Source organism: Notamacropus eugenii, chromosome 5, assembly GCF_028372415.1.
Source record: "Notamacropus eugenii isolate mMacEug1 chromosome 5, mMacEug1.pri_v2, whole genome shotgun sequence".
NCBI classification, from domain to species: Eukaryota; Metazoa; Chordata; class Mammalia; order Diprotodontia; family Macropodidae; genus Notamacropus; species Notamacropus eugenii.
The window spans coordinates 17,944,609-17,968,381 of NC_092876.1; the positions used below are offsets into that span (position 1 = coordinate 17,944,609).

The window sequence follows — 23,773 nt, forward strand, 5'->3', positions numbered from 1 at the left end:
CATTTAATCATAAGCTTGCCATTCTTTTAAGGAACCCTTGCCCTTTCAATGTTACAGATCTCCAGGGAGCTCCCCACTCCCCATCATGTTTGTTTGTAGGACATCTAAGGTTGCTCTCGCTGATTCCCAGAACACACCCGTGGTGAATTCATCTTTGTTTACAAACAACCAGAGTCAATATTTACCAGTTCACTAAGGCTTGCCCCTTCTTGTGTTATAGGGTGTGTATTCAATTCATTGAAGTATCTCTGTAGAGTTTGCCAATTACAAACCAGAGAAACTGAGGAACAGAGGAAGAGTCAGGAGCCCCTAACTGTGGATATAACCCAAGGCCCTAACCTGAGACCCACCCTCTTTTCTACTCAATACTATCTCACTATCCCAGGAGCTCCAAGATCATCATTATGCAAATGGTTCTATATTTCTGAGAGCAGCTAGGTAGTGTCAGAGTGCTGGGCCAGTAGTCAGGAAGACTCATCTTCCTCAGTTCAAATCTGGCCTCAGACACTTACTAGCTGTGTGATCCTGGGCAAGTCATGTAACCTTGTTTGCCTCAGTTTCTTCATCTGTAAAATGAGCTGGAGAAGGAAATGGCAAACCACTCCGGTAGCTTTGCCAAGAAAACCCCAAATGGGGTCACCAAGACTTGGACATGATTCAACAGCAGCAGCAGCAATCTTTATTTCTGGCCCTATCCTCTCTCCTGAGATCCAGCTCTGCATCCCCATCACCAAATATCCACAGAACATGTTCCCTTCCCTCAGGGAATTCACAGTCTGGGAGGCAGGATGAGAAACAAACAGATAATTGTCATGCAAGGGAGAGTGAGCTAAGGCAAATAATAAGGCAAATAATAGTAACCATATGTTGACAAACATTGAACAACATTGACAAACATTGAACAAATGGCTAAGCCAAGTGGATTTGTTTGCAGAAACAGAGGGGTATGATACAGGAAGATTATCTTTTGGGAGCCTGGACTTTATCAAAGCAGGTTGTTATGGCTTGTCCTTCATTCTCAAAGATGACCATGACATCAGGAAGGTGACCACCATGACTTGCTAGTGAATTGGATTTAAGTGAGGCAGGACTGTGCAAGGTCACCAGCCTCACTTTCTCCTCCTGAGCCATCTGGGTCCAGTGGCCAGATGTAGATCTGGACAACTGGAAATGGCCCTCTTATCAAAGCAAATTATGTAAGGAAGGAAGAACTAAAAACTGTGTACCATATCCCTGTAGGTTGTAAAAATGTCTTTCCTACTGAACATCTGAAAGGACATGGTCAGGTGGCCAGAATTAAGATACTAACAGCAGCTCATTCTCTTCCATAAACTAAGAGACTACAGAATATCCCCTAAGAATGCAAATGCTGTCCTGAAACTGGAGCATCCTTATGGCAGTCCCCCACACTTAAGGTAAGAACAATGTTGTTGCCATAGCGAATTCTCATACTAAATTGCAATTACAGGTTAGGTCTCCTAGTTACCAAAGGGTCAAGGTACCACTGGAGTTTGTACTCCTTAAACTCTTGATAATGAGCCCCCACCAGTGGGGTCAGCTTTCAGTAGTTAGCCAGAATAGTGTAACAACAGCTAGCATTTATTGAGTTTTTCAAGGTCATTAAATTGTTCCTCACAATTCTGTGATGTGAGTTCTATTATTTCCATTTTACAGATGAGGAAACTGGAGAATTGAAAGATTAAATGGTCTGACCAGGGTAACACATCTAGTAAGTATCTGAGGCAGAATGGTGATGAAGAAGAAGGCATATCTAGCATCTGTTATGAGCCAGGTATTATGATAAGGGCTTTATAAATATTATTTCATTTGCTCCTCATAACCCTGTGAGATAGATGCTATTATCCTCATTTTACAAATGAGGTAAAAGGGCAAATAGAGATTAAATGACTTGCCCAGGTCATACAGCAGGTAAGTGTCCCAGGTCAGATTTAAACTCAGGTCTTCCAGGGTCCAGTTTTCAATCTCCTATACCGCTCAGCTGCCTTAAAAGTCATAAGAAACAATTAGCTCAAAGGAAAGGCATTTACTAAAATGTCATAGTAAAAGACATCCTCTACAAACTTGGGGTGTGCTCTCCCACCCCTACAAGCAGCCTCCATGGAGAGAGTGGACACAGATCACAATTAGAATGATGCATGTAGGGAGCACATGGCTAGGGCCCATGTGTAGGGTTCAGCCTATGGCCATGATAATACTAGGAGGAAAGGGAAAGGAAGGAATAAAACATTTATTAAATAATGTTTGCCATGTTCAGGCACAGAGGTAAGGGATCACAAAGAGTTGGACACATCTGCAGTGCTAGGGACTCAGAGAGAAGGAAAAGAAAGACAATCCCTACCCTCAAGGAGCAGATGACTTAAGATAAAAGTTTAAGTGGGTGGGGCTGGGAGGAGAAGGAAAGCTCACTGGCCTGGGCCCCTCCAAAAATGGAGGCCCACCTAGCCAAGGACTATCCCAGGGTAAGAAGGCCAGGAGAATGGCTAGATGCTCCACCATGAGGAGATCTCAGGGTTGACACTGGAGCAGAAAACATGGTGGGGAAGTCCTGAGCAGAGCTGAGAGCAAGAGTACCTCCCTGCTCACAGCTGTCTGGGAGTGACTCAGCAAGACCTTTTAAAGTTTACCAAGGGATGGCCATCTCCAGGTATTCCTTCACCTCCAAGCAGAAAAGAACTAAATCAAGAGATAACAATCAGAGGCCATGTTGCAGCCCTTAATAAAGAAGACCTGAGGCCTCTCCACACCTAGAGGCTTACAGCAAATCTTCCTCACTCAAGCACAGCCAGCCAGCAAGAAAGGGAAGCTGTGTACTTTGGCTGGTTAGCATCCCTTCAGTGTACTCAGCAACTTTACTCCCAGTTAGCAGACCAGGCCCAATCACATTCCCAAGTCCATGTGGGGATTCTATCAGCTGTACACTGGATGCACGCTCGTAAGGATGGGGCTCATTGTCCAGTCCCCCACTACAGTAGTAATGAAAACTGACACAGAGTGCCTTAAAGTTTGGAAATCTCACAGGAGACTCACAGTCAACCCATGTGGTAGGTACTGAAGCTAACGCGACCTCTATTTTACCGAACAGGAAACTCAGTGTGCTCACGGTCACATCCACAGCTGGAAAGAGCCAGAGTGAAGGTTGGAAGCCTATTCTTACCGACACCCCACCTTATACTTTATCTACTACCAGTATGCTGCACTGCCTGGCCTCTGAGGTGTAGCAGATGGGAAGAGTCTATTGTAAGCATGGAGGACGATGGGAGCAAAGTCATAGAGACAGGGAGGGCAGCAGGAGAACTTTGAGTCCTTCCTTCATTCGAGCTGGTAGGAAGTCTCCATGAAGAAGAGGGACAGGAGACACAATGAGTACATATGTCCTGGACTGGATTGGTCAGTATTAATGGGGTTGAAGAGCAGACTTTGACCCCTGGGCAGGGGCCAGAGGATCTTCCTCGTTTCTGCCATTCTTCCCAGAGAATGTTTTGGATCTGGAAATGACAGCAGCCAAAGGTAATGGTAGAGTATCCAAAATCCAGGGGCCTTTGTTGGCTGGAGAAAGAGGAGGAGGAAGGAACCATCCCCAGTCAGGGGCTAGCAGGAGCCAGAGCTGAAGAACAACAGGGAATAAGAACCATGATGTAGAGGAGAAAACCCAGCCCTGGTCTTCTACCTTCCTTGATTCCCTAATTATCTCTTCCTCCCCCCAAACAATTTCCCCTGTTAGGGGAAGTACTGTAAATCTAGGGTATGACATGAGTAAGTCACTGGGGGATGATGGGGATCTGCAGACAAGGAAGGAGATGGACACTTGAGTGTGAGCCGTTTGTAGTTTACATTTAAGTTCGGATTAAGAAAGAACTTGGTCTGCATTCAATAAACTGGTTTTTAAAAAAAGAAATGTTAATTAAGCCCAAAGGACTATAAAACTGTGCATACCCTTTCCTTTGACCCAGCAATACCACTACTAGGTCTGTATCTCAAAGAGATTAAAGAAAAGAAAAAAGATATATGTACAAAAATATGTATAGCAGCTCTTTTTGTGGTCGCAAAGAATTGGAAATCAAGGGGATGTCCATCAATTGGGGAATGCCTAATTAAATTGTGGTATATGATTGTGATGGAATACTATTGTGCTATAAGAAGTGGTGAGAAAGTGGATTTTAGAAAAACCTGGAAAGACTTACAAGAACTGATGCAAAGTGAAAGAAGTAGAACCAGGAGAACTATACAGAGGAACAGCAACATTGTATGATGATGCATTATGAATGACTTAGTTGTTCTCAGTAATGTAACGATCCAAGACAATTCTGAAGGACTTAGGATGACAAATCCTATCCACCTCCAGAGCAGTCAGTGAAGGAGTCTGAATACATTTTGATGCATACCTTCTTTTTAACTCTGTTTTTCTTGGGGTTTTTTGTCTCTTTTTTTCTTTTACAACATGACTAACGTGGAAATATGCCTTGCATGACTGCACATGTATAACCTATATCAAATTGCTTGCCACTTCAAGGAGCGGGGTGGGAAGGGAGGAAGGCAGAGAATTGGAAACTCAAAGTTTTTTAAAAAACATTTTAAAACACATTTGGTCAGAAAAAAATAAAATATTAGCAAAAAAGAAAAAAAAGTTGCCTTTGTTTACATTGCCTAAAATTTCCTCTCCCTCCCTCTTGCCAGGGGGGGGGGGTCACTTTTTATAACAAAACATTTTTTAAAATAGATTTGCATTGGTATCTTTAGTTTTCATGTCATCCGTATCCTTTCCCCTCCTCCATTCCCCTGAGAGCCATCCCAAAGAATAAAGAATTTTTAAGTTAAGAAAAAGAGAAAAAAAAAGGGGGAAAATTGTCAAAAATCAGCAAATACATCAGAAATGTCTGCAAAGGAATGAGAGTAGGTGTCTTCTCCTATCTCTTCTCCAGGGCTAAGCTTGTTCTTTGTAATTTCACAAAATTCCTTTTTTTTTTTTTTTTTTTTGGTAAATAGTACTCGATTTTTTCCAATTACATGTCAAGATAATTTTTTCATTAGATTGAGTTCCAAATTTTTCTTCCTTTCCCCCTCCCCAATACAGCAAACAATCGGATATAGATCATACATGCGCAATCATGTTCCTACATTAGCATGTTGTGAGAGAAGAATCAGCAACAAAAGAGAAAAACAAAGACAAAAAAAAGTGAAAAATAGTATGCTTCAATCTGCAGTCATATTTCATAGCTCTTTCTCTGGAAGTGGATAGCATTTTCCATCATAAGTCTTTTATCATCGTCTTGGATCATCGTGTTGCTGAGAAGACCTAAGTCTATCATAGTGGATCATCTCACAATGCTGTTGTCACCATGTCCAATGTTCTCCTGCTTCTGCTCACTTCACTCAGCATCAGTTCATGTAAGTCTTTCCAGATTTTTCTGAAATCTGCCTACTCATCATTTCTTATAGAATAGTATTCCGCTACATGGTATACTACAATTCAGTCATTCCCCTCAATTTCCAATTCTTTGATCACAAAAAGAGCTGTTCTAATTTTGTACACATGAATCCTTTTCCCTTTTGTATTATCTCTTTGGCCTACAGACCTAGTAGTGGTATTGCTGGATCAAAGAGTCTGCCCAGTTTGGATGCTCTTTGGGCATAGTTCCAAATTGCTCTCCAGAATGACAATATCCCCTCTTAATGGTTTTATGGCTGTTATTTCCATTGAGATTGTTGTATTCATTGTGTCTTTTTTTTCTCAGTTCCCTTCATTTTTCATCATCTTTTAACTCTTTTCCTAATTTCTGATATTCCATAGATTGTTAGTGTGAATGCTTACATGGGAGCTGAGGGCCCTTTAATCTTTTCTGTAGCATCCTAGGGCAGCTAGGTGGCACCCGAGTGCCCAGAGTGCAGGCCTGGAGTCAGGAAGACTCATCTTCCTGAATTCAAATCTGGCCTCAGACACTTACAAGCTGCGAGACCTTGGGCAAGTCACTTAACCTTGTTTGTCTCAGTTTCCTCATCTGTAAAATGAGGTGGAGAAGGAAATGGCCAACTCCTCCAATATCTCGGCCAAGAAAATCCCAAATAAGGTCATGAAGTGTTGGATGCTACTGAAATGACTAAACAGCAGTAGCATCCTAGACACAAAGCAAATTCAGCTGTTTCCAGGGCACGCTCTGGGTAGAGCCAAAATGAGCTAAAAAGATTTGTAAGCCTTCCAAGATTGAGCTGGGTCTATGTCAGTCCAAATCTGGGGTTCTGAGGCACCAGCTGTCAAGAAAAGGTTAGATCACAGCTAGATTTCAGAGAGCTCTGCACAGTGGGATAAGGAATGAGTACTTTCCTAGGTAGGCAGTGGGAAACTACAAAAGACTGTGTGTTGACATGTGGCAGGATCAGAGAGTGTAGGAATGTGATTTTATCAGCCAGGTTGCTGGTGGATAGAGTTCCAGGGCTGGAATCTAGAGGTCTGAGTTCAAATCTAATGTCTGTGAGACCCTGGGCAAATTACGTAAGCTCCATTTGCTTCAGTTTCCTCAACTGTAAAATAGACATAACGACTAGCTACCCTTTGAGGGTTTTGAGGATTAAATGAGACACTTGTAAGGAGCTTAGCACCATTCCTGCACACAGTAGGCATCACAGAAGTGCTTATTTCCTTCTCTTTCATTTGAAAGACGCATTGGAAGAATAATTAGGAAGCTTTTATAATGGTCAGAAAAAGGGAACAAGGCCAGGGCCACGGTAATGGGGGAAAGAAAGGAGAAAGATCAACACAAGACATCTATGTGTGTATACAGATACACATGTATGTATAAGTGTGAGCACAAACACATGTGTAAAGGAAAAGCTTACTATGAGTTTTAGCTACCCAAGAGCATTCTGGTCCCTCCTAACTTGTCGGGAGTGCTCCAGAGGGAATTCTGCTCAGGTGCTGAAGTCTGGGGATCCCCGCCGGGCCTTGGGGGTCCCTGAGTGGCGGGAGGGCCTTAGGGGTATGAGAGCAAAAGAGAACAGACTTGTCCCACTGAGAGGGTGGCAACACCAATCATGGTAACAATTCCTGTTTACAGGAAGCACTGAAAACTCCAAGTCCTATTAAAATGTGCATCATTATTATCGGGCAGCTGAAGGTCGGACCAAAGGGTCTCCCCCGAACAATCTGTTGTGGCGGCGCAGCTCCTCCATCTGAAGGACCCCAAGGAGGAGGACGAGGAAGATGCCTGAGGGAGCCCACAGCTCCATGCCTCCGCCCAGGGCTATGAGGATCAGTGGAACCTGTAACAGGCAGGGGGCCGACACAGAGCGGGGGGCCCGGGGAGGGCCTGGCCAGGCCCGCGTCTGTCCTTGGAAAGCACTGCAGCATCTTCCGGGTGACGCAGGAGGCCGGCACGCAGGCCTTCCCAAGCAGGGCCAGCGTGCAGAGGGCAGCGCAGCTTGGGCACGAAGGCAGGCGCTGGAGGGCACTGCCCCCATCTCTCCGTCCTGGGCTCCAGTCACTGCTCCTGCCACGTACACCTGGGCTGGCCAGGGCATTCTCTGGCCCTACCCAACGTTGGAAGACACGCTGCGCAGTGCGGGGGCACGTGTCAGAGAGACCTTGGCCTGGCACGGCTGCGGTGGGCAGGCTCGGGCGCCGCCTGCTGGTCACCTCCTGCACCACAGCTCCTCAGGTGGACCCCAAAGCCTCAGCCCGGCTCCCGGCAGCGCCCGGGATGGTGGCCCACGGGTCCCGAGGCCTGATTCAGGGGCGTCCTCCTCCCCACCCCCCGCTTTGCTCCGGGATGTCACCCCCTGCCCGGGGGCTCCGACGGGAGGGTAAAGGGTGGGGGGGGTGCCTTCATCGCGTCCCCGCCTCCTCCTCGGGCTGGGGGCCTCGGTCTCCGCCCCTCCCCCGCAGCCTCCCCGCGGCCCAGCCGCCTGGCTCCTGATGGCCCCAGGGTCACGCAGGGACCACCAAGGGGGGCAGCTCGGTGTCTGCGACACTCCGAGGGTCTCCTCCTGCGCTCTGTCTTTCCCCCGTAACCAAGGGTAAACTGAGGCCTGAGCGGCGTCTCCTTCCTGCGCCGTCCCCGTTGGACAGCTGTGGCTGCGGACGCTGGTGTGGGGGAGCTGCCAGGGGTCATAGGAGGCAACCCTTGGTCCAGGGGTTCGGGATGACCTTTGACCTCTAGTCGATTTTCACAGACCAGACGGCCCGTCCTGTGTGCCCCACTCCCCGCCATCACCCCGGACCCAAGATGGCGGCTGTGTGCCGGCGCCTCCCGCCCCCACTCCGCAGAGGGCCACAACGAAGCGGGTAGCGCAGCCACGGCTCCCCCAGCCCGGATAGGCTCAGTCTTCATGGGGCCCCACCTCTGGGTCGGGGCCTGAGATGCTCTCCCTCTGCTCATTGGTCCGGCTGTCTGTCGCTCAGACGTTTCAAAAGCCCGCCCCGCCCTCGCCGCGACCGTTACTCGAGTAAACAACTCCCCCTCTCGCGCACGCCCCCGAGCTACCGAGAGCGCGCGTACGAGACACCGCCCCTCTCCTCCCGCAGGGGCCGCGTGACGGGCCGGGTTCAAACCGCCCAATCGGTGGCGCCCGCTCCCCGCTCCGTTTTGATCAGCCCCTGCCTCCTCCCATCCATTCCCGTTCCTCGGCCAGCTTCCGTGCGGGAACCGCCTCCCACGATCTCATTGGCCTTTCATCCCTCGGGGACGGCCTTGCTCCGCCCCCGGCCCCCGGGCCTCATTGGCCGACCCCAGCCCCTCCGGCCGGCGGTCGCGTTCCCAACGGTCTGCGGGCGCGCGGACACGAGGCCGCGCCTGGGTGCGCGTGCAGGCGAGCGCACGCACGCCGTAGAACGGACGTGCTCACGTCGTTGGGGCGGAGGGGGGGGAGTGTCCTGGCGCATATAAAAAGGCGCCGCTGCGCGCGCGGCGGACTCAGTGCGGCGGGGCTGCTGAGGGGGGCGGGCGGGTGGTCGCGGGAGCGTGCGCGGCGGCGGCGGCTGCGGCGCAGGACAGCAGGAACAGGAGAGGCCCGCGGCGGTGGTGGGGGTCGGGCCGGGTCGAGGAGGCGGCCGCGGCGGAAGAGAAGGAATCGGAGCCCGGTGTACCGGGCACCAGGGGGAGGCGGCCCCCTCCCCCGACTCCCCCAATCCCGGAGGCCGCCCCGAGGAGGGGGCTTGGGGGAAGCCGCCCCCGGCCCCGGCGACATGGTGAGTTGGGTGGGGGGAGGCCCGGGCTCGGCCAGCCCGCTGTCCAGCCTGGAGGAGCAGGAAGAAGAGATGGGCCGGGCAGGGCAGGCCCCGGTGTCCAGCCTGGAGGAGGCCCCGGCGGCCATCCCGGTGGGTGTCTCCTTGGGGGGGCTCCCTGTACCCCAGGGACAGGGACTACGAGTCTGCCCCCCTCCCCGCCGTGGCTGGGCAGAATGAATGAGCCCCCGTTTGCATGCGCGCGCACTCGTGTCCGTGTGTCCGCATGTCTGGGCTGAGGGGGGGCGGGGAGCAGCGCAGGAGGACCCCGGGGCCCGGCCCCCACCCAGCCCTGTGCCTTCCCTTCCCGCGGCCCCCAGAACTCCAACGTGGAGAACCTGCCCCCCCACATCATCCGCCTGGTCTACAAGGAAGTCACGACGCTCACCTCGGACCCTCCCGATGGCATCAAGGTCTTCCCCAACGAAGAGGATCTGACGGACCTGCAGGTCACCATCGAGGGCCCAGGTCAGCCCCGCCCTGCCCCGCCCCCCGCCGCCCCACCCCACCCCCGCCCGCCTCACTCACCCCCTTCTCTCTGGGCAGAGGGTACCCCCTACGCAGGAGGCTTGTTCCGCATGAAGCTGCTCCTGGGGAAGGACTTTCCAGCGGCGCCCCCCAAGGGCTTCTTTCTCACCAAGATCTTCCACCCCAACGTGGGAGCTAATGGCGAGATCTGTGTCAACGTGCTCAAAAGAGACTGGACAGCCGAACTGGGTATCCGCCATGTGCTGCTGGTGAGTGAGGGGTGGGGACCCCATTGGGCAGGCCCTGGTATCCCCCAAACAGCTCACCTTCAAAGGGGCACCTGTCCACCAACCCCCCTACCTTCAGGTGCATGCAGGGTATCTACCCAAGCATGGGGGGTGGGGGCACAGGACCTGAAGGCCTTATGGGAAAAGGGCACACAGCTGAGTGGACAGAAACCCGGAATTGCAAGAGGTGAGGTAAGGAGGAAGAGCAAGCTTGACCCTGGGCCTCAGCCTGGGTAAAAGCCCAGAGGTGCGAAATGGGGGTAGTGAAAGAGCAGGATCTCTGAGCCTTCAGTGTGGGGAGGAGAGACAGAAGCAGCCAGGCTCTTCAAGGTTCCTATTTGACACGGTATACACACCTTAGGAGCCCAGATGCCCCACAATGACAGCTCCCATGAGCCCCAGGTTCCTTGTCCCCAGGCTGCCATCCCAAGAAGCATCATGGGATTTGTAGTCTATGGGAATCTCCCTAGGCTGGTGATGAACTCAGGAGGTAGTTAGTAGTCCATGTGACCTTCCTTACCCACTTAGGCTCCTCCTCTCCAGAGTCTGGACCTGGTCCCAGTCTATAGCTTGCTGTAATTTGGCTACAGTCCCTTCTTTGGGGGCCTCAGCTCATTTTAGACCGAGACATGAAATTGCAACGTAGGTTATGGTTTTCAGTTGTGGAGTTTGTGCTGCTGTTGGCCCAGGGAACTGTGAGAGGAAGGGTTGGCAGCCCCCCACCTTCATTTGCCCTCCCCTGCCTTGTGTAGACTATCAAGTGCCTTCTGATCCACCCGAACCCTGAGTCGGCACTGAATGAGGAGGCTGGCCGCTTGCTTCTGGAGGACTACGAGGAGTATGCAGCTCGGGCCAGGCTGCTGACCGAGATCCATGGCGGGGCTGGGGGCCCTGGGGCCATGAGGGCAGCCAGAGGTGGGCCTGGGGGAGCTGAGGCTGGTCCAGCTGAGGCAGGGGCCTCCTCCTCATCCCCACCAGGCCCCGGGGCTGAGGGCCCCATGGCCAAGAAGCATGCTGGGGAGCGGGACAAGAAGCAGGCTGCCAAAAAGAAGACTGACAAGAAGCGGGCTCTGCGAAGGCTGTAGGAGGGGCCCCCCCACCCCAGGAAGGAGTGGGGAGGAGGGGGCAACTTTTGTATCTCACTAAGTTATTTAAATTATGGTGGGGGAGGGCAGTGGGAGGGGGGCTGAGTTTTTTTCTAAAATAAAGTTGAAAAAGCAGTATGTGAAGGGTCACATAATGATTGAGGTTGAGAGACCTGACTGGTGTGATGGCCTATAGCCATCCCCATCTTTACTGGGCCTGTTTGCTCCAATAAAATCAGTAGTTGGAGCCAGGGATCCCTTATGGCATGCACGGGCCTTAATGTTTTCACCTGATGGGGTCTCTGCTGGGCACCAAAGATGACTTGGACAGGCCAGACTCCTCTAAGAATCCTAAGTGTTGAGATGAGGTTGGGTTCCAAGTCTGGTCCAGACATCTTAAGTCCCCACAACCTAGAGTGGGCCTTCATTTGCCTCTTAAAGGAGTCTTGGACCACAGTTGGAAGTTTCCTTCAGCCCAGACACTGAACCTAGAGTTGTACGGGGGTCTATGTTGCTGCTGGCTTCTGATGCTGGTAGGGCCCAGCCTGGTGCAGTCCTAAGGGGTTTCATGTCCATAAACAGGATTATGGGAAGATGGAACCCTTGAATGGGGAGCTAAGGGGAGCTCTAAAGACAAGGTAGGAGGTTGAGCTTCTGAGGGAGCCCCAAGGGACAGAGCAGGGCCTCAGGTGAACTCACTGGGGTTGGGTGTCCATCAAGTGGGCCTAGAACTCCCAGGCTTCTGCTCCTACTCCACTGCGGCAGCCTTGGGCCTCATGCTCACCTGAAACCAAAGCCTTGAAATAATCAGAGTGGGGATCAGTATAAGAGGCAGGGCCTCCGGAGATGACCAAAACCATCTCTCTGAGCTAGGAAGGGCAAATGAGACACAGAAAGACTAGGGAAGGAAAGAAGTGGGTAGGCAAAGCCCTGGCCAAGGCCCAGTCTGAGGGTCTACAGCCACACACCCCCTGCCCAAGAGGAGCTGGTTGTCTAGAGCCAGTATCCAGGGGCAGGCCCCTCTTCTGCAGCATTGGCACTGTTGGGGAGGACTATTTGGCCGTCTGGATATATCACCCACGTCTGGACAGCCGAGGAATTAGCCACATCTCCAGACTGACTCCATGCCACTTGGCCTGATGTCTTTGAGCTCCCCTTAAGTGCTCCTGGGCTTCCACAAGCTAACTTCTCATCTTGGCTTCATTTCAATTAGTTTATCCAAGGCCTAATTTGGATTGGAGCTCTCCGATTACACCTGCAGCTTAATATTTTTGTCGAGTTTTGGGCCTGATTGCTATTGGATTTTGCCCAACATAATCATAAATCTATAGTTTTAAGCTGAATTCTAGATTTCCCCTCCACCAAGCTGTTGACTCTCCTCACTGTTAGTGAGGTCTACAAAAGTCTGAGCTAATTAATTTTACACACACACGTACTCATACTCCCAATTCAATAAAGCCCAGTATTCCCTATCACTTCCAGGATTAAACACAAATCCCGAGGCCTTCAAAACCCTTCATGCCCACCCTCACCCCCCCACATAGCCCAGGAGATGCTCCCTTCTCCACCCTGGGCATACCCTGAAGTCCATCTACAAGGAACCCTTTGCTGTGCTTTTTCTCGATCCAGAATTTATTCTGCACACATCTTTGTACATGCTGGTTTTTATATTGTCTCACACATTAGATAGTTGAGAATCTCTTTGAGAGCAGGGACTCTGCCTCGCCTGGCACACAGTAGGCTCTTCATAAATGCCTACTAACTTCCCTGAGTCTTCCCCATAGAGCCCCCCAGACCTATCTGGCTCAACTTAATGTCCATATACCCTCCTCCTGTTTCCCCCATACCATCTTCAAGGTGTTATCCCCATCCCCAGGACAGGTGCTTCCCCCAGGAGAAATTGGCCCAGGGCACACAACCTTCTCTGCTCCTCCTCCTCCATTGGAGCTACAAGAGCAAGGGGTCCCCCATTAACTCCCCCCAGCAACAGGAATCACTCCACAGCAAAACCTAAGCAACGGGGGTCACTCTATACCAATCCCTTAGCAACAAGAGTTCACTCCATAGCAACTCTGACAAAAGGTACCTCTCCTTCTCTGCAGCAGAGGCTTACTTCCAGAGGTCCTCACTACTTTATGGACGGAAAACCCAAACATCGAGGACAAAGGGTTTTCCCAAGACCACAGTTAAGTGCAGGGAAGCCAAGATACTTTCCCCTCCACCAGCAACCCCAGAAGGTACCTTGCTCAGCCAGACAAGATTGCAGGGGACGAGCTCAGTACAAAAGGGAACAAGACATTGTTCGACTCATCCGGTACCCGCTGTGTTCTCCTTAATAATCCCATTGGCCAACTAGAGCATCAGAACATAAGGGGGTGGGGCCCAGGCAGGATGATGGCTTAGCCATAGCAACTCGAAATGAGTTTTTCCATAGCAACTGCTCCCTAGCAACCAGCAGCCAAAGCAGTGATGCACAATTAGTTTAAGAGCTGAGCTGATTGTCTCCCAGCTCTCCCCTTATCCTTACCTAAGCCACAAGCTCTTTAAGGTTATTAGTTCCTAAATGGCTAGGGAAAGGAGAGATGCGGATGGGGCAAAGGATTAAATCTCCCATCCTATTGCAGAACCGCAGCATGGTGCGAAATGGGGGTGTGTGCAAATATTTCAGCCAGGAGGGAGTAGTTTGGATGCCAAGAAGGAAAGAATGTGGAGGGCAGGCACAATCCCCAGCCTGACTCTGGACCTCTGCTCAAGCAGAGGTGGTACTGAAACCAAGTCAGGGCCAGAAAGATCAGCTTCCAGGGAAGGCTTTCTAGCCCTGGGCCCAGAGAAGGACCCCCAAGTGATAAAACATACCAGGAGGGGCTTTCACAAGGGACATCATTTGCCTAAGGTCATCAGATAAACCTGGGCCTCTAAGGTTCCAGCTTCCCCACTTGTAAATTAACTTTCTTCTTTTTGGATTTTTATCAGGATTAAGTGACCAGCCTAGGGTCAGACAGTGAGTAAAAGCCTCTGAGGTCAGGTTTAAACTCAGGTCCTCCTGAATAGAGGGCTGGTGCTCTATCCACTCCACCACTGACTGCCCCAGAAATAACAAGGTCCCACCCACCTCAAAGAACATCTCACACACCCTCACTTCAGAGATGAGTGGGTCACACAACACACAACTTCCTTCCCCCTCCACCAGGGCAATGATTGGATGTTGGATTCTGGCTGGGAAACATTCCTTTCCTTAGCACTGCTAACCATCAAAAGCAGACAAGATAAGCCTTTCCCTCGGGGAGAAGAGGCCCAAAGGAGGAGGCACAGAGACAGTCTGGGCATTCTGACTTTATTAGCCAAAGGCAAGTCTGGCACCTTAGGTGCTCTTGGGTGGACGGGTTCGTTTCTTCTTCACCACCACTGGCTTCTGGCTCCGAAGGATGGCGCTGGCCCGGCGCAGAGCGGCCTAGGAAGGAAGGCGGCAAGCAGGCCTGAAAGGAGGCATCCCCTCATCTCCCACCTCTCCACCCCTCTCCCCTGGTGCCTGCCTGCTCCCCTTCCCCCGGGCCCAGGCTCTCACCATGCGCAGATCTTTCCGGTATTTATTTTTGCGAATGATGTGGCGAACACTGTTGAGTGTGGCCCTAGCATTTTTGTTGATTGCGGTTCTCACGTAGGAAGTGGCAGGCTTCCTCTGACCTACAAGGAGGGAGAACAAGGATCAGGGCCTCCTCCCCTCTCAACTCCAGGCTGCCTTTAGGGAGTGAGGAGGGCAGCAGCTGGGTCGTGGCCCTCCCACGCCCAGACACTGACACCAAGTCTCAGAAGAGGGGCCAGTGTGATTAACAGTGAAACCCCAGGTTAGGCCCCAAAAGATCAAGTACAAATCCCTATGCCTCCAGACAGGAATAAAGGAGGCTGGAGAGAACTTGGTCAGTCACATTCTAGGCCCTGGGCTTCATCCTCACAAAGACAACAAAAAAACCCAGTGCTGGACTGGACCCCCAGGCACTCAGACCCCATACCTAACTAGGCACACAAAGTATGTGCTCAGGCAATCCCCCGGGGGACATGAAGGCAATCACACCAGCAGGGGTCCAGAAAGCCTTCTTTCAGGAAGCCTAGCAGACTTGGGGCCCCCTGGCTACCCATGGTAGAGAAAAGCTCACCCTCATTTCCAGACCCAAGGCCAGACAAAGCAGGTGTCAAGTTCCCGGGCTCAGAACCTCCTGACCCCTAAGGTCAGGGCTCTTTCTACTGCACTTCAAGCTTTAGGGGAAAGCTTGCAAGTCACCACACCTGCTTTGGGGTTTCCCCCGGCCCCATACCTGCTGTATGCCATCCTAGTGACTCCTCAGGACGCTCAGAACCCAAGGCCTGCGCCACCTTCTCTCGGTCCCTCCCACCCACTCTATTTCCATGCTCTATCTCCCCTTGACAACTTAAGGTCTCAAAGCCCAGGAGCGCACTGAGAAATGCTCACTGACTTGACCACAACCCCCGTCAAGGTTCAGCTCAAAGGCCAGCCCTTGTGGAGGCCCCTCCAGGTCCCGGTCCTGGTCGTCTGACCCGCAGATGGCAGGCCCAGCACATGGGGTCTTAGCCTGGGACCAGCCCCGTCACAGACCTGTTTTCCCCCAAGTGTAACAGGAGGCAGCTGGGTTAGATTCCATGGGGACCTACTACTACGTGCAAGGCGCCCGCTGGGATGGTCCGGGCAGCCCTCTAGGAGGGCCACAGATCGTCCTTTCACTCCCCCTCCATGAGGACAGAGAAGCCCGAATCAGGCGGGAGGACAGGCCAGACACCACGCCTTTGGCCGGCTCGGGCCCCGCCGGACTCACCTGCCCTCCGCTTCAGCACCACCACGATGCCCTTGCCGTCGGCGGCCGGCTCGATGCCCACCGTCTTCCGGTGGATCAGCCCGTTATAGCGGAACGAGTTCCGGGCCTTGAGGTTGTTGGGCTCGGTGCTGTACGTCTGCTTGTTGCGCTTGATGAGGAAGCTGGAGCAGTTCCGAAGGACCATCCACTGCAGGTGGGCCGACATGGCGGCGGCGGGGGCTGGGGGCGACAGGGGGGAGGCAAGGGTCAGGCCGGGAGACCCGGGGAGCCCCCGGCGGGGAGAGGAGACCCGGGGCGGGGGGAGGAGAGAAGGCGGGAGGGGGGGAGAGGAGACCCACGGGGGGAGGGGAGAGGAGACGGGGGGAGGGGAGAGGAGACCCACGGGGGGGAGGGGAGACCCGGGGCGGGGGGAGGGGAGATCCGGGGGGGGGGAGAGGAGATGGGGGGGGGGAGACCCGGGGGGGGGGGAGAGGAGACCCGGGGCGGGGGGAGGGGAGATCCGGGGGGGGGGGGGAGAGGAGATGGGGGGGGAAGACCCGGGGGGGGGAGAGAGGAGACCCGGGGCGGGGGGAGGAGAGAAGGCGGGGGGGGGGAGAGGAGACCCACGGGGGGAGGGGAGACCTGGGGTGGGGGAGCCCCCGGGGGGAGGGGAGCCCCCGGACACGTGGGGCGTCGTGGGTGGGGGCTGGAGACCCTGGGTGAGGGTGGGAGGCTCGAGAGACGTCGGGAAGCGGCGCTCAGGGCCACGAGGGGCGAGCGGAGTCCGCCATTACCTGCACTCGCGGCGGCTCCCGGAGACGGAAAGGGCCCTCCCGGAGGCGGGGCGGAGCCTTTCATAGCACTGCGCGTTTCCGCTTCCGCTTCCGCTCGGCCCCGGCCCCGTCGCGGCTCGCTCGGGTCCTCGGCCCCGCCCCCGTCGCGGCTCGCTCGGGTCCTCGGCCCCGCCCCTGTCGCGGCTCGCTCGGGCCTTTCCGGAACCTTTCGGGCCGCTCAGGGCCCCGCCCCCCCAGGCTCCCAGCGGCCCCGGGGCTGCCCAGCTCCGCCTCCCCCGCAGCCGCACAGCAGTGATGAGCACGGCCGCTAGGTGGCGCAGCGGACGAAGCGCCGGGCCTGGAGGCAGCAGGACCCGAGTTTGGGTCCCATGCCTGTTTCCCCACCGGTAAAGGGAGGCTGGTAAAAGGGCCCGCTGCCGAGGGGCAGAGTCTGGGCTTGGCCATCTCCGAGGTGCTGCGCCCCCGGGGACAGGCCTGGCCCAGGAGCATTTATTAAGCGCCTGCTGTGTGCCCAGCCCCGGGCTGCTCTGACCATGCTCGCACTTGGCCCGCTCAGGGCCTGGCCTTCCTTGCCTTCCTCTTCCCATCCACCCCTTTATTAAGTGCCTACTGCATGCAGGCCCCGCAGCTACACAGACTAAAGGGAAGGGGCCCCTGTTAACCAAACACCCCCAGATCCTGTGCGGAGGGGAGGGGCAGACTGCAGAGGAGCGAGGCAAGGAAACCAGTTGATCAACACTTATTAAGCACCCACTGTGTGCCTGCACTGTGCTAAGCGCCCAGGGAGCTCTCAGGGGCTTGGCAGGGACTCCCTGGGTGACCTTGGACAGATCCCTCCCCTCTGTGCCTCTAAAGCGAAGGGGTCAGGCCTGGGAGGGCCCAGGATCTCTAAGAGCTCCCAGGGCCATCATCTTGAGGTGCTGCGGGTCTGAAGGCACCAGAGGCAGGCAGTCTGTGGCAGTGGAGCAGGGCTAGCTGGGATGGACCCGCCACCCTTCCCCTCCAGCAGGCTGTAACTTCCCTGTGCCTCAGTTTCCCTGGCTGTAGAGAACAAGGAGGTTGGCCTCTGAGGATTCCTTGGCTCAAGCGATGCCCAGAACCACCTCCCCCTGTGGATGGCTTTGAGGTGTGGACAGCCACACCTTGGGCCCCAGAATATCTGACTGCCAAGACACCGGGGCTGCCGCTGAACCCGCTCATTGCCACTCCTGAGTCAGAGGGCCTGGTCCGAATCAGTATGGTGCTCCAAGATGTGGGACTTCTAGAAAGTCACTCAATAAAATGGGTGCCTCCTGACTTCTCAAGGCCCTCCCCACTCGGAGAGTTTGTGACTTGTCTATGTAGCTGGGGTACCTTTCTGGACCCGTTTCTTCCTGGGCACAGTGAAGGGGTGAGCAACCTTTCTTGCTTCACCTCTGTATGCAGCCTCTAAGGTTCATGATCCTCAGATTCCCTGGCTCCCCATCTCTCTGGGACTCTCTGCCCAGACCCCCTTCCCTTTGCCCTCCAGCAGCTGGTCCTTAGCCTCTGCCCAATACCCAGGAAGGAGAGGTGGCTGGGGCTCCCGGCTCCCTCCTCCCCTAACCCCGCCCATTGGGGCTCTCACCCCGGAACCCGTCTGACCAGTTCCTGGGGGCTCCCCCCCTCCCTGAGCCTGGGCCATGGCCACCACCTCCTCTGCCTCCTCCCCGTGCCCGGGGCCTACTTCGGTGGCTCCGGGTGTCCCAGTTTCTGCTCCCCGGGCATCTCCAGCCGCTTCAGGCCTGGGCCGCTGCCGGGTGGCCCTGCTGCTGGCCGTGGGCCTCGACGTGGCTGGGATGGTGGCCTTGCTGACGGGTGTTTTTGCCCACCTCCAGGTCCAAGGCCGGGACTTTGGAGACCTGCTTATCTACACAGGGGCCCTCATGGTCTTCCTCAGTTTGCTTGGCTGGATCTTCTGGTACACAGGCAACATTGAGATCTCCCGCCAGGAGCTGGAAAGGGACTATGGTCGCAGGCCAGGCACTCTGGCCCGGCTGGCCCACAAGCTGTCCAGGCGCTGGTCTGCCCAGTCTGGCCCAGGTAGAGGGGCCGGGGCCCGAGGGGGACGCCAAGGCACCCCCAAGCAGCAGGCCCAGACTTCCCGTCGTGTCCGACTGCAACTGAGTCCGCTGGACACCTCGGCAGCAGGAGCAGGGATGGAATGAGAGGCCCAGGTGAGACAGTGGGGACCCCCTTAGGCTCGTCTGCCATTTCTTCTCCACTGGTGCCCCCTTTTCGCTCTCTCCCCCACCTTCCTTTATTTGTCCCCTACACCAGAAGTCAGCCAAGCATTCCTCTGTGCTGTGTAATTACGAGGAAACCTTGTTCCTTTGGACCTCCTTCTGTAACATGAGGAGCAGCAGGAGGAGGCCAGATCAGTTATCCCCAATATCCCTTCCCTGTAACCCTATCACTACGAGTAATACCACGTCTGGCCTCTCAGTCTTGGCTTCCCCATCTGCACCCTTAATGAGCCCTACGGTGTAGATAACTCTGTATTAGGGTTAGCCGTCTTCACCAGCTCCCACCCCCCCTCTTGCCCTCATGCAGTCATTCAACAAAGCTCCAGCCAAGCATCTACTATGTGCAAGGAAGGCACAATCCTCTCCATTCCTTCCTCTCTCCCTCCATCTTTCCCTACCTTCTCTCACCTCCCTATCCCCTTCTCTCCTCCATCCTTTTCAGAACTAAAGAATTTTAGAGTTGGAAGGCCATCTGATGCAACTCATACCCCTCAAAGGAATCCTTATTACACATGACCAATGAGGAACTCCCTCACCTTTGCTTGAATACCTCCGGTGCTAGAAGCTTCACTACCTCCAAGGCAATCCATACCCCTCTTGGGGAACCCAGTTAGAAAGTTTCCATTCAGCTGAAATAGACCTCTTTAAAATTCTCTGTCCCCTACCCCCAGCACAAACCATCGCTCTTGTTTTGGCTCCTTTGGGGGCCTCACATCAGACTTCCAAATACTCGAAGACCACTCTCATGTTCACCCTCGGCTTTCTCTTGGATGGTGTCAACACCCCGTATTCATGAGGTCCTCCTACAATTTGAACTGGACAGAGACCCTTCCCCAAATGGAGCACACAGAGTCTGACAACAAAGAGTACATCCAGCTGGCCCAGCCGCTCCATATTCCTAGACGTTCTACAGCCTCTTTAGTTGGTTGTTTTAATACTGTATCACGTGGAGACCCATACTGGACTTGCAATTCACTAAGACCCTCAGATCTTTTTCAAATAACTGTCTACCCATGCTAAAGAAAGGAATGAAATATGCTGCCTTGGAAGGACACTATAGATATTCAAGCACAGGCTTGGTTGAGAGGTTCTAAAGGGGATTTGTGATGAATTGAAGTATATATATGTATATATACACATACACACATACATATATACATGCACATACAAACACATGCATATATGCACATACACATATGTGGACACATGCATACACATACATGCATACATTGTATACAAAATCAGAATGCTGTTTTTTGACTTCCATTCTCTTCCCTCAAGCCCCTCCTACTGCTGTCTCCCCCTGGAACTCTGCCGTGCCCAGCCATGTCTTCTCTTCTCCATCTCTGTCTCTGTCTCCATCTCTCCTTCCATCTCTGTCTTCTTATCCCTTTTTATTTTACCTCTCTTTTGTCCTTCCCTTTCTCTCCCCAGTCCCATCTCCATCCTTTTATTTCTTCCCCATCTCCTTTTTTTCCCACCCAGCACCTGACATAGAGTAGGTACTTAATATTTCCTCTCCCCCATTCTCTCTTCCCTTATTCCATTGTCCCCTCAATCATCACCTTTTTGGTGGGGGATGCCAGAGGTGAAGTGTGTGTGTGTGTGTGTGTGTGTGTGTGTGCACATCCCTACTCCTTGAAGGATTTAAGGCCATGGTTGGCACACTCACAATGTTCTCTCTCCAGCAGGTGCCCTGCCCAAGTCCGGATGGAATGGCAGAGACTGAAATGGCCCCACTGCCAGAGAAAAGCCCCTTACCTTCAGAGACATGGTTCCCTGCTTCCACCTCTTCCCCACGGTCTCCTCCCTTCTTTCCCATCAGTTGGCACTGGATAAATATTCCCATCTTGACCTAGACTCTTGTTTGTATCTTTGGGCACTTTTAGGAACCAGTTTAAGAACCTGGGAATCTCTCCATCTTTCAGTATCAGGGAGACTTACTGAACTTCACTGGTGACCCAAGGACTGAACTTGGGGTTCCCCTTAATAATTGAACCTGGAGAGATGAAGGGAGGGCCAGGCCCGTTCCCTCCATCCCTTCCCATTCCCTCTCCACACTCTGGTCCCCTGTTGGTAGACAGAGACTCCACCATCCAGGAGTGGTGAAGCCAACTATGGCTGCTTCTCTCATCCTTCTCTCATCCTTCCTCATTGCTGGATTCAGTCACCTTTAGGTCTGTTCATGGCAGAGTGAGGAAATGGCTGGATTTGAGGTCATATGACCTAAGTCCAAATCCTGTCTCTACCATGTTCTCTGTGACTGTAGACAAATTCCTTATTCTCCTGGGCACCCCAAATAGGAAATAAGGGTATTAGGCAAATACAACCTGTGGCCCTCTGAGCTTTGAATCTGTGACCCCATGACCGTGAGGTCGAGTGACACCTGAGGTTCTGTCTTTGCATCTCCTATAACTGCTGAGCAGTCTTCATAGTGAGGCTGGTGGGTGCTAGAGAAGCTGAGGGGAACTGCCAGGACCAGAGATTCTGACATCGTGGATTTCAGATTGTCTGAAGAAAGACCAAGTGCAAGGGACCAAGAGGGAGGTTGGCCCCAGAGGGGATGGAAAGTTCTCACTCATAAAATTCTAAGGACCCAGAAGTGATTCTCTAAGGAAGGGGTAGAGCACCACTCAAGGATGTGGATGCACCAAAAGTCCTCAGGAGAACTCGAGCCTCTAAGATGAACGTGTGTAAAAGACTAATAAGGGTGCGTAACCGAACACCAATGGTCAAATGGGGCATGGTCCTAGAAGAGTAATATCAGAAGGGCAAAAGGGTTTAATGAGCTGAGGTTGTCAAAGGATGCTGAGGGCTAAAAGTCAGGTCTGACTTCCTGACCCCATTTGGGGCTTTCTGGGCAAAGATATCAGAGTGATTCACCACTTTCTTCTGCAGCTCATTTTACAGATGAAGGAATTGAGGCCAAAAGGGTTAAGTGACTTGCCCTGGGTCACAGCAAGTCAGTGCCTGAGGTGGGATTTGAACTTAGGAAGTTTCCTGACTCCAGACCTGGTGCTCTACCCACTGAGTCACCATGATGCCCCTAGAGAATAACAAATCAGGAAGAGATGGTGGTCAGTGTCTCTGGGCTGAGTGCATGGGGGACAGGAAGCTGAACTGCTAGATGGACTCCTGCTTGGCTTTTTTCTTCTTTACTTTCAGGAAGGAAAGAGCAGAAAGTATTAGATGGGGGACATCTCTGAGCACATCCTAAGAGAGCCTGTGGCTACTCTTGCTGTGAGTTGAAGGCTCCTCACCCAGACGAATGGCCATCTTCTTTGGGTTCTGAGAAAACTGGCATATTGCTCAGTCACTCTCCATGATCATAGAAGACCCAGAAAGGTGGCACAAGCCTGGAGATGGGCAGATGCCCCCAGCGCTTCCCAAAGGGGAAGAATTTTTCAGACTCCAGGCCAGGGAAGGGCAAAATTCAGCCAAGCAGGTGGCAGGAGATGTGAGCAAACAGCAGATTCATAGTCTCCTTCCAGTTTGTAAACTTGGTGATAGTGAGCCTCAAGGGCTCCACTAGCATGGCTATCCAATCATGGGCCCATTTCCATGACATGAGACGGCATCAAAGTAAGATGTCAATCAAATTTCATTCTCTGACAAAGGAGAGGCTTAGACTCAATGACCTCCAAGGTCCCTATCTAGTGGCCGTGGAACCTAATGAAATTGAATTTAGTAAGGTTTAAGAACAGAATCAGATAAGCATGTCTAAAGGAGAGCTCGTGGGAAATCAGCCCAGGAGATCATCATGGTATGGTGAATAAAAAGTTGGCCTTGGAGATAGGAGGACTTGGCTGAGACACCTACCTGCTGGTGGCATGCACAGGGTTTGTAGCCCCAGCCATTTAACCTCTTGATACCCTGGACAGCTCCCAGGGCTATCTGCCAAGTGCAGCAGCACCAGAAGTTTCCTGATTGTCCATTTCCTTAGCCACAAGTTCAATTGGTTAGGGGCTAGGATAGGGCCAGGGGAAGGGGCACAGGGAAGAAAGAAAAAAAATACTCAGGGATCTTAGTGGACTGTGAACACAAGAAACTAGAGTGATATGGAAGCCATAGAAACTAGAGCAGTCATAGGTGGCATGGAGAGAGGCTTGACGAGGGAAGTCAAGGTCATGCTTGTCTCTGGCACTGCTTAGACCAGCTCTGGAGCTATGTTCTTCCCAATGAGTGCTGCCCAGAACCCTGGACACAGTCGTCAGAGAAGGCCCTGGGGATGTTTAGCCCAGAGAAAAGGAGGCTGAGTTCAAGTATTTGAAGTGCGGTCATATGGAAGAGAGATTAGCTTAGTCCTATCTGGCCTCAGAAGGCAGACCCCAAGCAGTGGATCCAAGTCCCTGAAGCAGATTTCCTATTCCTAAGGATAAAGGTTGCACTGCCTCTGGAGGCACTGAGTTCCCTCTCCCTAGAGGGTTTAAAGCAAGAGCTGGATGACCATGTGGAGTGGTAAAGATTATTCTTATTTAGGTCTGGGACAGGTTGGACTAGATGCCTCTGAGGCCCCTTTGAGCTCTGAGAAGGGTCTGCTAATGCCTGGAGAGTCCTCAGTCAATGCTCTTGGCCTTCCCTCTCACCCCTTTTGCCCCAGTCCCTAGGGGTGTCTGGCTGCCCAGGAGACCACTCCCCAGAGCGATAGGGCCTAGTGAGGTCCAAGGAGCATCTCCTACTGCCTCCATGTCCTTCCTGCATGCTGGCCAGTCTACAAGACTCTCCCATGGCCCTGGGGCTGGCTGTGGCCAAGGGAGGACCCCGCCTGGAGCCCTGTAATAGCTCACAAGCACAGGCACGTACCAGGGTCAGGGCAGAAATCAAGGCAAGGG

General features: G+C 53.1%; 3 protein-coding genes across 4 annotated transcripts; 2 read left to right on the forward strand and 1 right to left on the reverse strand.

The window, feature by feature from the left end:
* The first annotated feature begins 8,237 nt into the window (after positions 1-8,237).
* On the forward strand, positions 8,238-11,213 carry UBE2S (ubiquitin conjugating enzyme E2 S). Its single transcript, XM_072615479.1, has 5 exons — positions 8,238-8,296; positions 8,473-9,199; positions 9,556-9,703; positions 9,782-9,972; positions 10,743-11,213. The coding sequence occupies exons 1-5, from the start codon at positions 8,238-8,240 to the stop codon at positions 11,073-11,075; spliced, it is 1,458 nt and encodes a 485-aa protein (XP_072471580.1). The 3' UTR covers positions 11,076-11,213.
* Positions 11,214-14,395: 3,182 nt separating this feature from the next.
* Positions 14,396-16,915, reverse strand: RPL28 (ribosomal protein L28). Its single transcript, XM_072607660.1, has 4 exons — positions 16,678-16,915; positions 15,905-16,123; positions 14,641-14,759; positions 14,396-14,526 (listed from the first exon to the last, which is right to left on the reverse strand). The coding sequence occupies exons 1-4, from the start codon at positions 16,739-16,741 to the stop codon at positions 14,437-14,439; spliced, it is 492 nt and encodes a 163-aa protein (XP_072463761.1). The 5' UTR covers positions 16,742-16,915; the 3' UTR covers positions 14,396-14,436.
* A 1,381-nt stretch (positions 16,916-18,296) lies between these two features.
* TMEM238 (transmembrane protein 238) lies at positions 18,297-20,795 on the forward strand. Of its 2 annotated transcripts, none has more exons than XM_072607659.1 (2): positions 18,297-18,872; positions 20,630-20,795. In XM_072607659.1, the coding sequence occupies exon 1, from the start codon at positions 18,339-18,341 to the stop codon at positions 18,861-18,863; it is 525 nt and encodes a 174-aa protein (XP_072463760.1). In that variant the 5' UTR covers positions 18,297-18,338; the 3' UTR covers positions 18,864-18,872; positions 20,630-20,795. The 2 variants fall into 2 exon arrangements, with proteins under 2 accessions (XP_072463760.1, XP_072463759.1); XM_072607658.1 differs by having other exon boundaries at positions 18,298-18,872; positions 20,633-20,795.
* The last annotated feature ends 2,978 nt before the right edge of the window (positions 20,796-23,773 follow it).